The 15,479-nt window shown below is 40.6% G+C and overlaps 1 protein-coding gene across 1 annotated transcript in view; it reads right to left on the bottom strand.

The window, feature by feature from the left end:
* FIRRM (FIGNL1 interacting regulator of recombination and mitosis) overlaps window positions 1-15,479 on the bottom strand; it is a 29,693-nt gene that overhangs the window by 2,104 nt on the left and 12,110 nt on the right. Inside the window, exons 13-22 of the mRNA XM_081914834.1 lie at window positions 14,649-14,731; window positions 8,118-8,169; window positions 6,973-7,062; window positions 5,932-6,117; window positions 5,266-5,388; window positions 4,405-4,500; window positions 3,128-3,241; window positions 2,266-2,370; window positions 1,094-1,174; window positions 299-418 (exon numbers count right to left, since the gene is read on the bottom strand). Coding sequence (XP_081770960.1) covers window positions 299-418; window positions 1,094-1,174; window positions 2,266-2,370; window positions 3,128-3,241; window positions 4,405-4,500; window positions 5,266-5,388; window positions 5,932-6,117; window positions 6,973-7,062; window positions 8,118-8,169; window positions 14,649-14,731 — 1,050 coding nt within the window. The remainder of the gene's footprint in view (window positions 1-298; window positions 419-1,093; window positions 1,175-2,265; window positions 2,371-3,127; window positions 3,242-4,404; window positions 4,501-5,265; window positions 5,389-5,931; window positions 6,118-6,972; window positions 7,063-8,117; window positions 8,170-14,648; window positions 14,732-15,479) is intronic.

The raw sequence follows: 15,479 nt of genomic DNA, 5'->3' as shown, positions 1-15,479 counted from the left end.
ATGAGGACTAATAGACCCCAAATTAGTATTTTTGTTTGCCTGACTAATGACTGCATGAACTGGAAAAATACAGATAGGAAGCAGCAATTCCTATAAACTGCTGTGATCATGTGACATGACTGTCACATGATATAGTTCACACAATGTATTCTCATGAGCGCACAGACTTGCTCAGGTTAACAACCAAAAATGTGTGTCTTAGCCCTCAATTTGCTGGCACAAATTTAGCACCATCATGAACTATGTGAAAATGATAGCAGGAATCACTACGACACGCATTCCCAATTCCGCAACATACCTCCGAAGTCAGGCTCTTTTGTCTGTCTACAGTGGCTTCTCGCAAATGGCACTTAAGACGAACATTTTCCTCTTTCATTCGTTGTGCTCTTGCTTCCGCTGTCTCCTCTACAAGGCGAGTCTGAAAGAAAAGACAGAGCAGAAATAACCTAACTATGCAGTTAAATTCATAGTTGTTGCTGCTGCTACTACTGTCAAGAGTTTGGAAGAAAACTGTTTCTAACATTACAAGCGCAGTTTTCCCTTAGTTAGAGGTTATTGGCTGCCTTAAAGAAGGCCCGTTAGGCTGAAAGGTGTGATCTAAATATTTCAAATACATAAGCACAGGTATGACTGCAGAGACTACAAAGAAGTGATTTAGCGTCCTTACTTGTGTAAATAAACAAAAGTCCATCTTTTGGTACATGTACAAGGTAAGTCATCTGCATATATTTGTTTCAGGTTATGCCTTTTGGTTCGATAAAGGCTCAATACAGTGGACCCTCCGGGTACGAACTTAATTTGTTCCGGGCGTCTGTAGGTACCCCAAAAAGTCCACAACATGAGGCGCTGCTCCTGCGCAAGCATGCGGCGCAATAGATCACTTCTGCGCATGTGGCAAAACCCGAAAGTATACATTTCCGGGGTTGCCACGTTCGCAACCCCAAAGTTACGTTACCCAAAGGCAACGTAACCCAAGGTTCCACTGTATAACTCTGTATTATCAGTGTGCATAATTTGTTCAGGAAACATTAAATTTCAAAATGGAAAATCTGGCACCAGCAGTATATCATCCATTTTATATTTTAAGAAATACCTTTGATAGGAAGCCAACAACTTTGCTTTTAATTTCTTCGGAATTAAGGCACTGGGAAAGTATGGCTTCATGGCTTGTCTCCTTAATATGAAAAAACAACAACACAAAAACAAATAGGGGAGAAGAGGGTTGATGCCCACCACAGCCTGGTTATGTTAACACAAGAATCAAGCAGTCTTGTGGAATTTCTGCTGAACAACTGGAAATGTTCAGCACTTAGAAAACTAACAACAAAAGAGCATGCAGTTTATTATTCAAAGTCGGGTACTCCCAAATCTTTCTGCTGTTTGTCATCCCTTATATCTTATTTAATGTTACTGTTATTTTAAAAATCTAAGCCCTAGTCTTTCCCTGTACCCAAGTATTTTATGAAAGCAGAGCTAAAATTACAACTAAAATACCAATCAGTAGAATTTACGCAATTCCTTCTTCAGCTGCTTTTCTCTTCTCTTTAATAACACAAACATCTACAGATCCAGAAAAAACTAATCTGTAGTATGTCATTGTGACTTAACACTACTTATATTATCCAGCCAAAGAGAAGCATCTAATCTAAGTACCACTGAATGTGATGGAAGTTAAGCAGTGGTCTGCAAACCCTAGCTTTGCTTACTAGAGGTTGTTTCTCAATTTGCCCTGGAACATAGAGAAAGCAAAGGGATAGAATGTGGAAGAGACTTGAGTTTCTTTTGGGGTTGGTTTTTTTTAACAACTTTACCTAACCTCAGGAGAACAAAATAAATCCCTGCATTTTCTCTTTCAAGCTGTCCTACTGTGTCTCATTTTCTCCAAACTCCAGAAGACAGTGCATCTTCCTGAAACCATGTGGCAAGGTTTTGGAAGAGTGGTGGACTCTTCTCTAGCTACACTGCAGTTTGGACATGGTAAGAGTCAGAGAGATTTTTGCTGCTTCTCATTTCTCAAAACTGCAGTGCAAATGAGAACTTGGGGGAGGGAATGTGCTACTGGCAGTTCTTTCCACCAAAGGGCCAGCAAACTTTCCTGTGGAATCTCTGGATGCCAGGAGCTCAGTTACTTGTAACCAAACTTAGCTGGATCGAGCCCTTTACAGATACAAAGAGTGTTAAGAGTGAGCTTAAAACTGATTAATTTTAGTGGGATCATGTGCATTTCTCCCCCAAACTGGAAAGCACAGCTGGACTTCATCTTACCTGTGCAAACTGTGTGAATGCCTCTATGGCGTGTTGTTGAATCAACCAGCTACTGTCGGCCAGCAAAGAAGAAAACAGGTAGGACAGCTTGGATAAAATCTGCTCCTAACAAGTGAATAATGCAGTTATCATTTGTATTTTAAGCCTATATATTCGCCTCCACTCATAATTTCCTGGGAATCATAATTAAATACAACCCAGATACCCCACCGAGAATGACAATAATGAAAAGCTCATGGCAGCCTTTACTGACAAAACGTATCTTAAGAATCTTGTAGCAATTTACAGACTGACAATTTTATTACAGCATATGCATCAGATAGAAGACAAGCACTTAAGCCATAATACATGTGTCAGTCTCTTAAGATACCAAAATATTTTTTGTTGGTTTTGACTATTCGTCTGGACTCTGCTGACAAATAGACATGCTCAGCCCTCCAAATCAAACCAGCAAAACATCCCACAATATGCCAAGTCCTGTTGTCACACTGACCCACTGCCATTCAACAAGAGTCAAGAAAGTGTCTTTAAAATGGAAAAATTCCAAGTAAAAATGCGTTTCCAAGCTAAAATAAACTCAGGGGCAAGAACACCACCAAGTCCAGGGATATTTCTACCCCTAGGTAACTATTGAGGAGTCCCCGTACCTTTCATTACCCATGTAGGCTTCCTACATAGGGTTTCTAAAAAGTAATAGGAACTTGACATTCTTATGATTAATGTACTTTGGGTCTTAGCTACTTAGTGGCCACTACTGAAAAACAGTGTCTCAATGCTCTGGCACTACAGCCATTATTTTCACCCGTAAACGACACCTGCAGAAGGTTAATGAAAGAACAGAATCTTGTTCTAGTGAATTTACCTGGAATTCTGGTGGAATGATGGAAACCCCCATCGAAGAGAGAAAATCTAAGATTGCAGTCAGAACATGATCTGGGGGATTATGTTGAAGGAGGGAAGTTTGCAGTGTAAGTATCTGCAGGAAGGAAAAACAACGAATAGTGTTGTCACATTTGAAGATTATGTTATAAAGTATTTTGGTCCATTTCATCCAGTGCATGCACATGCAGCTATACACACATTGGTGGAGTAAGGTTTAGAGGGGTTTAAAATGCAAGAACACGAAGTGACAATTCACATAACCTGGCCTGCATGCAAAAGAAGCACAGCAACCTTTCATAACAGAAATAATAGATTAAATAATCAGTGTAGTGGTGGGACAGGAAAGCTTGTGATTTTAAATATGATCAGGAAATTCTATGCCACTGACCAACCCTGAAGGCTCCTGGCAACGTTTGCTTCTCCCAAATCCGTCAACCCTCACCAGAGTAGCATTGTGTATGCACAGTTACTAAATACAGTGGATGCTCGGGTTGCAAACGTGATCCATGCGGGAGGCACGTTCGCAACCCGCAGCGCTGCATCTGCGCATGTGCGGGTCGCAATTTGGTGCATGTGCAAAGCGCGATTTAGTGCTTCTGCACATGCGCCAAAACCCGGAAGTAACCCGTTCCGGTACTTCCAGGTTCAGTGCGGTGCGCAACCCGGTAACACGCAACCTGAAGCATCTGCAACCCGAGGTATGACTGTATGCTCAACCTCAACTAGATTGGCAAATACACTTCAAATTCTGGTTGCTAGCAGTCATGACTAGCTTTGACAATGGACAGGTCAATAAAGGATGAAAGTGGGGATCATTCAGGCCAGTGGTGTTGTGGCTGCATTGGCCTGGGCAAGAGGTGTGCGCCTCCAAATATAATACACTCTGTTTGAAGGCCCTTAAAATGGTGTAGGGGGGCAAAACACACTTCCACCCTCTCACCATACTGTGAACATCTGTGAGTGAAGATGCAGGAGGTTGTTTTGTGACTATGTTGCAAACCAGCTGTAACTTAATAATTACACCCTATGAAGCAAACTGTAGCTCTGCTTCTTGAGGGCTAGGGTTTCTAAATAGCCAGGAACTAGGATCATGACATTCATGTACTACTGTGGCTTATGCTTACCAGGATCATTCTCTGGTAGAAAAATGATGATGGATACACCTGTCATAACTAGCAGCAATCAGCTTTGAAAACTACCTTGCTAGACATCCATCTGTGTATGCCAGGCAAGTCTGCTCATCACACTATTTCTTACCTGAATTAGCAGTTGAGGCTCTAATATTTGGATGAAGAACTGCATGAGTCGAAGCACCAAGCTAAAGGTCTGCTGCAGAGAGGGCAGACTGGAGACCTTCATTGGACAAAAAGAGCATATTATAGCCTCACAGTGTCCTCCGTTTCTGGCTAGCTAGGTAACTAGGTAAAGATTCACTGCAAAGTGAATGTTTAATGATTCTGCTATGCCCTGCCTCTGTGACAGCAGCATGAAAGGCTGTCTGGCTAAGGAAGGAAGCGTTGTTGATCTACTCAAACTCAAACTGACAGAAGGTGCACTCCTCTCACAGACGGAAAGTGTGAAGTCAGCTTCATCTAAATATGAGGACTGATACAAACTACCACAAACTGCTGCCTCCTAGCCCAGTTCCCTTTTGGGATCTTTGCCAGATGAGAGTAGAGCACAATGTTTGGTGATTGTAGGTACCAAAAGTCTCACATATGATTCGCAAGTGTTAACTGCAATTCATATTGCACTGACGTATTATTAAATTCACCCTGTATATTAAAGCGGAAACACTTCTTTGCCTGTTTCTATGGCTATATGGTACAAGGCAAAAATAGAGCCCCCCTCCCTCTTTTGGCACATAATGGAACTAGTACTATAGCAAGAGTCATCAACACCTTAAATGCTGTCATTTGTATGGCAAGAAAGATGCATATTGGGATGCAACTGCATGCTCCTGTAACAAAACAATGTCTTCCTCTCTCTCTCCTCCTATAGCCCTCCCACAAGAGCAGGAAAACTGCAGCTATCTCTGTTCTGACATATTATTGGACTTGTGGAGAAGGGAGAACTAGATGGAGCAGCAGGAAGTGGGAAATGAGAGAATTTACTCACCTGTGTGGCAGGTAGAACTACCAAGAACTGGCCAACAATTCCAACAAGTGCTGTTTGCTGTCCCACCTCTAGTGACTTCCCAGCAGTTTGGCACAAGGACAACAAGGCAGAGAGAGCAGTGTTCTAACAGAGAAGAAAGAGCTGTGAGGAGCTAGGAACACTTCTAGTTGTATCTCTGATCACTAGAAACACCACCCAATCTGCAAGCATTTAGGCACAGGGAGAGCCTGTCTCTCTCCAGAAGTGCCTGTCAACCTCAGCTAACCAGCAGTTTGCAGTGGTGGGAACTTTAGTCCAGCAACATCTAGAGAGCCACAGGTTGACCACCCTTGTTTTAACAGAAAAAGTATGTCCACTTTCAGGCTTCCGTCTGCAACTACAAAGGCAAGAAAAAAATACATGCATTCTCTCTTGAAAGTGCAAGTCCTGAAGCTCAGGAATCTGAATTCCTCATCCTTTGCACCAACACTTGATCCCAATCATGCAAACTATTGATAGACCCAGTACAAAAAGTTATTATCGCTTTGAAATACTATTAGTACAAAGATGCAAAAAGCTGGGCTTACTTGTGGGTATCCCCATAACAGAACAATAGAACTAAAGAGGACAAGAAAATCCTCACCAGAGTTTTTCATCCGCAAGTAATTCATTCAAGCCTTTCCTTACCACCTGTGGAAGTTCCTCCAGAGACCTTTTGCTGCTCAGCCACTCTTGACATTGTGCAAATCCGGCCACAAAGAGCTCATGAGCAACTTGCTGCCTGAGGGGAGGGATCAGGGCCTGGAGAGAAAGATGCTGCCACAATATCAGGTTCTCTGTTTCTCTGGAAGGAAATTGTTGGGTGAACCTCACCTGCAAGGAGGTGAAGGCAACATTAGAAAGAGCACAGGAGAGCTCAATAAACTGTTTCACAAATATAGGAAAATAATAAACTAAACAGAATATCCTTTCTGTCCAATGACAGAGTAAGATGGCAGGCTAGAGGAAAGGATTTCTCCCTCTCAAAGGCAAGGCTTAGACTCTGAAACTATCCCAGCAGCTTCTCCAGTCCCCAACCCAGAATGTGACTTCAGCCACTCTCTTTCCAAGACAGATAATAATTATTATCATTATCATTATTATTATTTATTGAATTTTTTATACTGCCCTATACCCCAAGGTCTCTGGATGGTTCACAGAAAACCTTAACAGAAAACCATAAAATATGTCTACACTTTAATAACAGAACAGACAGACAGGTGCACAACTTCGGTTAGTACTGAGGGAGATTCCTGAGAGATTTAATTGCAAAAAGACTCCATACAATGATTCCTTTGGGCTAAATTCAGATAGTATGGCTCTCACCTAGATGCAGCCAAAATGTTTTCACAGAACACCAGTGACATACTCTGGTTGTTAAAGCCTGTGTAAGCCTTTTACCATGAGGGGAAACTCTCAATGCCTGGCCTGCACATTCAGTGCAGCAGTTTAAAGGGAGACTTTCTGGATGGTAAGACTAATCTAATCGTACAATAACATCTTTGACCACCTTCCTATGGTGAGTGTAATATTTGAATGAACCCTCAAAATTTGTTCCGCTTGTAACAAAGCAGGTTGAAACGTATGTCTCTTCCCTCACTAAACAAAAAGTGCTTACCACCTTGAGTTCCTTGAAGGAAAGATGGGATACAAACGGAATCAATAAATAACATTTTTGGCAGTACTTGCCTGGTGATCAGCAGTCATCAGGAATAGCAGACGCCTTAGCAAGACTCCAAGCAGAGAAACTTGAAAATGCTCTGCAGGACAAGCTTTTATCTGAATAGGGTAAGAAATTATTAGCTCACAAGATTCTAACAATCTAGCAACACCTAAGCATGTTTGTTTGGTTTTTTTTTAAAAAAAGAGAACAGTTTTGATGCAGAACCTATAGCTACACATACACTGGGTCCTATTTTAGGTAACAGCAAATCCAACATTACTTACATATTCCTTTTTAACATTACTGATTCTCCACTTGACCACAGGCAGATGTCTGTATTATACCATTTGCACCCATCTGTGTGTCCCTCCTAAACTACTTCACAGAGTAGCCTGTACCACACAAATTATACTGTTACAACAAGCCTAAAATGAGGAAATAATCAAAGCGGCTCCATGTTAGACTGGCCTATCAAGACAAGCATTTTTTTGTTAAAACCATCCAGATAACTCAAACAAATGAGCCAAACCACATACTAAAGAGGAAGGTAAAAATAAATGAAAAATTAATCCTCCATCACTAGGTAATCAGACCTAGAGAAAAATGCTTATCAAAATGAAGCAAAGCTGAACAACCAAGCATCTCCTGAAGAAAGCACCATGAACATATTTAGACTTGTTTAAAATGATTGAATATGACATGATTCCCAGATTTTATTGTGCTACTGTTTATTTTAAAATAGTGTTGATGATTAATTTTGTATGTTTGGCTGAAGACATGGTGTGGAGTTTTTTCAAAATATATAATGAGAGAATCAAGCTGGCAAAAGAAAGAAAGAAAGAAAGAAAGAAAGAAAGAAAGAAAGAAAGAAAGAAAGAAAGAGAGACTATATAATCATCCCCTAACTTCACTGCATTTTGACTAAATTCAAACTAAATTTGACTAAATACTGCTATATTACAAAACTAATATTTAGCCCTTATTATACAAACACATCAGGAAATCAAGGAAGGGACTGAGCATTTCCCCTGTTTTGTACAACAGATTTTCTCATAGTCTTCAAGAGGCCTGGGATAATCATCTGCAGCTATGTAAACTTCATGTTGTGCTATGTTACATTTTCTGCTCTGCTCAAATACCTCTGCTTATAAACAAACCATGTTCTGCTTACCAAATGTGCTATTATAAATGCATGATGAGCACACAGGTCCGCTCTTCCATACCTGGGAGAAGAAAAAAGAGCAAGATGAACAAGGGAGGCAGCAGATCTCTCCTTGGGGTACTAGTCTGTGTTGATCTTGAACTGGGAAGGCCTGCGTTCAAATCCCTGTTTAGTCGACTTCCGGTCGGCGCCAGCGTTAATGGCGGTCCTAGCTTCGGAGCTCCGAAGCAGGACTGCTCCGTGAGTTCGGGTCTGACCCGCTACGGCGAGCGGGGGACCCCTAAAATCACAGGCGCTGAAGCCTGTGAACAAGGAGATTCGGTGGGCACCTTTGCGCCCCCCGGTATCGCGAAAGAGCCTTTTTAAAGGCTCCGGAGCGGCATCGGGTGTGAGCGCGGTGCTGAGGATCGCAACCCAGCTCACGGAGCGAAGCCGCGTCGCCATTGACGGAGAGCGTCGATTCCTTCCTGAAACTACTGATTGGAAACAATACCCGTGAGTAAGAACAATAAATAAAGGGAACGGGACTTTAAAATTTGAGAAGATTTGGCTGAAAACGGGAAAGGCAAAAAGTAAGGAAGTCAGCCCCCCGGAGCTACATGATTGATTGAGCAACGAAAAGAGCAAGCTGTGTTTAAAGGGGACGTTTTTATGCTTTCTAAACTGGTTGAACTTGACATCGGAAGAGGACCTCCCCCCCCCAACGAGCAGAAGAGGGGGGGGGAAGAAATTTGACTTAACTTTATCTGCTCAAGAAGGGAGACTTGAATGGGAAACCTTCCACTGCCGATACTCTGGTCAGGCTGCCGGGGAAGTGAGCGCCTGAAGTGAGCTGTCAAACTTGATTTGAGGATACAAAGTAAGATTTGTCTGATACAAAATAACGGGATTTTAGCGGACAAAAACTGTAACTTTCAAACTGCAAAAAGTAGGGTTTGTATTTAGACTTTCGCTTTTGGAACTTTGCATGGCTATTTCTCTCCCTGTTTCTTTGTTTCCGTGTTGGATATAATGTACTCCCTCTAGAGGCTTAAAAGAGAGACTGTTGCATTGAGATATAAACAGTGGGATTTTCCAGCTGCAACTGTTCCTGTGAGAACGACCTTGAGATATGAGCGGCCCACTGGATGAAATATCAACAAGATCAAAGGCAAAACAGGCTCAAAAGAAAAGAGGCTCCTTGACAGGAGCAACAGCAACACAGGACAGAACAACAACGGTATCAATGGATTCCATGACACAGGCTCTACTCAAGATAAATGAATCTTTAGAATCACTTACTAGGCAATCTACAGAGAATTCCAAAAAACTGACGGAATTGACAACAAGACTGGATTTGAATACGACAATTATATCGACTAATACAGATTCTATAAATCGATTAATTCAAGAAAGTGCAGAGACGAGGAAAATAGCCGAAAACGCGAGGACCACGGCCGAGGAAACCAAAGGGAAATTTGTCCCTATTGCAAGGAAGGTACATGAGCATGATGAAGCCCTGGCCCTTATGGAACTCGAGAGGAAAGGCAAGAATTTGAAATTGAGACTGGTACCTGAGGAGGAGGAGGACAAGCTTGGGGAATTCCTTACAGATAAGTTTCAAGAATTTTGGAGTGAAGAGTTGGGAGAAGAGGAAGAGGAATTTACAATAACTACAGCCTTCCGGATTGGAAGAAAGCAAGGCAAGAAGCCAAGGGATTGCTTAATAACTTTTAGATCCAAGGAAGAGAGAGATAAAATATTGAACCTACATTTCCAGAAGGCATTGGTAATCAAAAATTCCCAGATACAGATCTTCAAAGATATTCCCAGATACTTTTTGGAAGTGAGATCACAATTTAAAGACTTAGTCGGAATTTTAAAACAAAACAACATTCAATTCAGGTGGGAATTCCCACAAGGATTGTCCTTTAACTTCAAAGGGAAGAAAATTAAAATAAAAACAATTCAAGATAAAGAACACTTCTTGGAGAGGAATCTTGAGGACTTTCAGAAAGGAACTGTAGAGGGGGGAACACTGGACATTACCAACCTATCGTTTGGATTGAACCAAGCACCGACGGACGAGGAACAAGAACTTGGAGCAGTGGGTGGGAAAAGTACCCAATAATAAAAATGTCTCTGCAACTTCTGAGTTGGAACTGTAATGGTCTAAACCATCCCCGAAAAAGAGATCAAGTTTTTCATGTATTAAAGAAAGAACAATTAGATATAATTTGTTTGCAAGAAACCCATATTGCCAGGATACATAGGAAACTTCTGATAAATAAGAGATTAGGACTGGAATTTATTTCCTCGGACAAAGTCAAGAAAAGAGGGGTGGTGATTTATGCCAAGGAAAAATGGGAACCAAAAATGATTTTCAAAGATGATGAAGGAAGATACCTGGCAGTAGAAATTCAAATTCAAGGAGAAAAGATCTTAATTGTTGGAGTTTACGCACCCAATGAGGGGAAGGCAGAGTTCTTCAAGAAGTTGCATGAGACTTTAATGGACTTTATGGACTTTAAAATTATAATGATGGGAGACTTCAACGGAGTGGTCTCCACAAACATGGATAAGGCACAAAGACAAGTAATATCTAAAGATGGGAGACTACCAAAGACCTTTTTCGAACTCACTGACACCATGGACTTGATTGACATCTGGAGAACTAGGAACCCTCTGGAAAGAGAGGGTACCTTTTTCTCGGAAGCAAAAATGACCTGGACTAGAATTGATCAAATTTGGATTTCTAGCAGTCTGGCACCAAGAGTGAAAAAAACAGAAATCTGCACAAAAACCTGCTCCGACCATAATGCAGTCAAGATGGAAATGAAGTTAACAACGGCTGGAACCTTCAGATGGAGAATGAATGACACCCTATTTAGAGATGAAGAAATTTACCAAAAGGCCCAAAAAATATTGAAGGATTACTTTGAGATAAATTTGAGAACGGAGGTGGAAAAAAGAATAGTATGGGACGCAAGCAAGGCCGTGATGCGGGGATTCCTAATTCAGCAAAACTCTATAAAAAGGAAGAAACAAAATGAGAGGAAGGAAAAGATTTTGAATCAGATAAAGGAAGGAGAAAAGAAATTGAGATCCAAACCGAAGTCTCATGAGATTTTAAGAGAAATAAAGTACCACCAGACGCAATATATGGAACTGATGAATCAGGAAATAGAATGGAAGATAAAGCAAATGAGACAAAGGACATTTGAATCGGCAGATAAATGTGGGAAACTGCTGTCATGGCAATTGAAAAAGAGGCAAAAGTTAAACACGGTGACATCCCTGGAAATAGATGGGAAAATTATCAACAAACCAAATGAAATAAGCAACTGTTTTCAAAGTTTCTTCAAAAAACTTTATGCACATGGGCCTACAAATGAACAAGAAATAGAAGACTTTGTTAAAAAATATGGACTATCAAAGATTTCAGAGCAAAATAAAAGGATTTTGAATGAAAAAATTACAGAACAAGAAATAGAGGGTGCCATCCAGAATATGAATTTGGGGAAATCACCAGGACCAGATGGTTTGACTGCAAAATACTATAAAGATCTTAAAGAATGGCTAATACAGCCATTGAAGGAAGTATGCAACCAGATATTAGAGGGGAAAAAGGCTCCCGAATCGTGGAAAGATGCATTTATCTCACTTATACCGAAGACAGAAACTGAGAAACATCAAGTTAAAAACTACCGCCCTATATCACTCTTGAATATGGATTATAAAATTTTTGCAGACGTTTTAGCAAAAAGATTTAAGAGAGTTTTGACGGAGGAAATTCATAAGAACCAAACAGGCTTTCTCCCAGGGAGACATATGTCAGAAAATGTGAGGAACATTATAGACATTTTGGAGATGTTAGAGGTGGACATAAATAGAAAGGCAGTTCTGATCTTTGTGGACGCGGAGAAGGCCTTTGACAACATTTCTTGGAAATTCATGAAGAAGAATCTCCATGGGATGGGGGTAGGCCAAGGGTTTGAAAACGGTATAGGTGCAATATATTCTGAACAAAGAGCGAAACTAATTGTGAACAATGTGGTAATGGATGAAATACCAATAGAGAAAGGCACACGACAGGGATGCCCTATATCCCCTTTACTGTTTATATCGGTCCTGGAGGTTTTATTAAATATGATTAGGAAGGACCAGCTGCTAAAAGGAATACAGGTCGGATCTAAACAATATAAGTTAAGGGCATTTGCAGATGATTTAGTGCTAACTCTGCAACAGCCAGAAGCTAGTACCAAAAGAGTTTTAGAATTAATGGAGATATTCGGCCAGGTCGCAGGATTTAAATTGAACAAACAGAAAACAAAGGTGCTGGGAAAAAATCTAACAAAAGAGGAAAAAGATAGGTTTCAAAGTGAAACTGGGTTGGAAATAGAAAAAAAGGTTAAGTACCTGGGGGTAAACTTGACATCAAAAAATGTGAATCTATTTAAAGACAACTATGAAAAATGCTGGACAGAAGTTAAGAAAGATCTAGACATATGGTCCAGGCTGAAACTTTCCTTGTTAGGCCGAATTGCTGTTATCAAGATGAATGTATTGCCAATAATGTTGTTTTTATTTCAGACGTTGCAGATTCTAGACAAAATGGACTGTTTCAAGAGGTGGCAGAAAGACATATCTAAATTTGTCTGGCAGGGCAAAAAGCCCAGAATAAAATTTAAGATCTTAACTGATGCAAAAGATAGAGGGGGCTTTGCCCTGCCAGACTTAAGACTTTATTATGAATCAGCAGCTTTTTGCTGGTTGAAGCAATGGCTACTTCTTGAAGACACAGACATTCTTGATCTGGAAGGATATGACAATAGTTTTGGTTGGCATGCATATTTGTGGTATGACAAGGTAAAGGTGTATAAAAGTTTTAAGAACCATATTGTCAGGAAAGCATTGTACAATGTTTGGGATAGATATAAGGATTTATTGGAAAGTAAAACCCCCAGGTGGTTGTCACCAATGGAAGCGAAAGCAGTGAAAAAAATTAATATGGACTCTAATTGGCCTAAGTACTGTGAAATTTTAGAATATGATGGTGAAAGACTGAAGCTACAAAGTTTTGAGAAGCTAAAGCATAAAGTTCGAGACTGGCTACACTACCGTCAGATAAATGAGGTGTTTAAGCAGGACAGGAAACTTGGTTTTCAGAAGGAGAGGTCGAAGTTAGAAACAGAATTGCTAGAATCCAATACTAAAAACCTATCTAAAATGTATAATTTGCTGCTGAAATGGAATACACAGGATGAAACAGTGAAATCAGCTATGATTAAATGGGCACAGGATATTGGTCATGACATTATGTTTGATGACTGGGAACAGTTATGGACCACCGGTGTTAAATTTACGGCATGTAATGCCCTGAAAGAGAATATAATGAAAATGATCTATAGGTGGTACATGACCCCAGTCAAACTTGCAAAGATTTACCATTTGCCCAATAATAAATGTTGGAAATGCAATGAGGCTGAAGGTACCTTTTACCATCTTTGGTGGACCTGCCCAAAGATTAAGGCCTACTGGGAAATGATTTATAATGAAATTAAGAAAGTCCTTAAGTGGACATTTGTAAAGAAACCAGAGGCTTTTCTCTTGGGCATGGTCGGCCAACTGGTATCAAAGAAGGATAAGACATTTTTTATGTATGCAACTACAGCAGCAAGAATCCTGTTGGCAAAGTATTGGAAGATGCAAGAATTACCTACTCTGGAAGAATGGCAATCGAAGGTGATCGAATATATGGGACTGGCAGAGATGACCGGCAGAATCCGTGACCAGAGGAAAGAGACAGTGGAGGAGGACTGGGGGAAATTTAAAGTATATCTAAAAAAATTACTGCAAAATTGTGGACTGATAAGATGTTAAGGGGTAGGAAACAAAGAACTACAGCTGTAAATCTTAAATTTTAAGGAAATCCAAAAGGGACTTAATCAAAGACTGATCGATGAGTTGCTCGAAAAAATGGTAAAATAAGGATGTGGCGAAGGGAAGGCATGGGGAAGTCAATTTTTGTTGTCTGTTTTTGATGTTTGTGTTTGTTTTGTATTGTTATTAATAAGTGTAAAAACTAATAAAAATATTTAAAAAAAAAAAACAAATCCCTGTTTAGTCAAGGCACCTATTAGCATAGCTCTTGCAAGTCATTCTCTCTCAGCTTAACAAGTTTACTGTGAGGAGAGAAAAATGCCAAGTATGATACTCTACCTTTCTTGAAGAAAAAGTGGTATCTGTATTTATTTATTTTTTCTTGTCCTTTTGCTGAAGGTGTGAGTGTGCAGGCCGCTCCCCGCAAGGCCCTTTCCACCTGGCCTAGGGGGCGGGGCCCAGATTCACCTAGTCCTACTAAAGAGGCTCCTCGTGAGGCCAGAGGAACATTGCCCAGCTGTTGTTTTATTGATTTAATATGCTGTAAACCGCTTTGAGATTTTTATTAAAAATATAAAGTGGTATCAAAAATAAATAAATAAATAAATAAATAAATAAAGGAAAACTTAGCAGTTTAGGTTACATCTGCCTGTGTTTCAGGATTTTTTTTTTTCTTACCGGGCAAGGAAGCACCAAACGTCCATAGCCAGGAGAGCAGTGATTGTGTTAGAACCAAGTACAGCCTCCAGCAGGGAACATTCCTGAAAGAAAACAGATACACGTATACACAGGCAAAAAGTTGCTTAGAAAGAAGTTACGGCTGCTGTTTATTGTCATCCCACCAACTAACAAGAAAAAACAAAGCTGTCTATGGAGGCAAAGGTCAGTTCTGTGTCCAGGGCAGCTGTTTACCAGCTCCATCTGGTATACCTGCGCACTGTCTCAAGATAAGATCATCAAGGCAACTATCTGTAAATAAACAATAAAAAGGTAAAGTCGTGTCCGACTCTAGGGTTGCGCGCTCATCTCGTTCAAGAGGCAGGGAGCTGGCACCGTCCGAAGACACTTCCAGGTCACGTGGCCAGCGTGACGAAGCTGCAGCTGGCAAGCCAGCACCAGTGCCACACACGGAAATGCCGTTTACCTTCCCGCTGTAAAGCGGTACCTATTTATCTACTTGCACTTAGGGGTGCTTTCGAACTGCTAGGTGGGCAGTCCACCGACCTTATGATCAGCAAGTCCTAGGCACTGAGGTTTTTACCCACAGCGCCATCCGCGTCCCCAAAAATAAACAATAGGCATCCATAAAAATGGCAAAAGTAGTTTCTTTCCAAAATAGGTTTTATCTTAAACAACTGAAAATGCAGTAAAATATACCAGTGGTTCAGTGCTCGAACGTCGTTCAAGACGTTTCGTTGCTAAAGAGCTTAGTCATCGAGCTGTCAAAATCAATCATAACGTTGCTGTGCTTACAATTGTTTAAGATAAAACGTATTTTGGAAAGAAAGT

The sequence above is a fragment of the Podarcis melisellensis genome (assembly GCF_964234715.1).
Source record: "Podarcis melisellensis genome assembly, chromosome: 6".
Taxonomy (NCBI): Eukaryota; Metazoa; Chordata; class Lepidosauria; order Squamata; family Lacertidae; genus Podarcis; species Podarcis melisellensis.
Note: the sequence above shows the minus strand (reverse complement) of the source record. Positions and strands in the feature narration are given on the sequence as shown.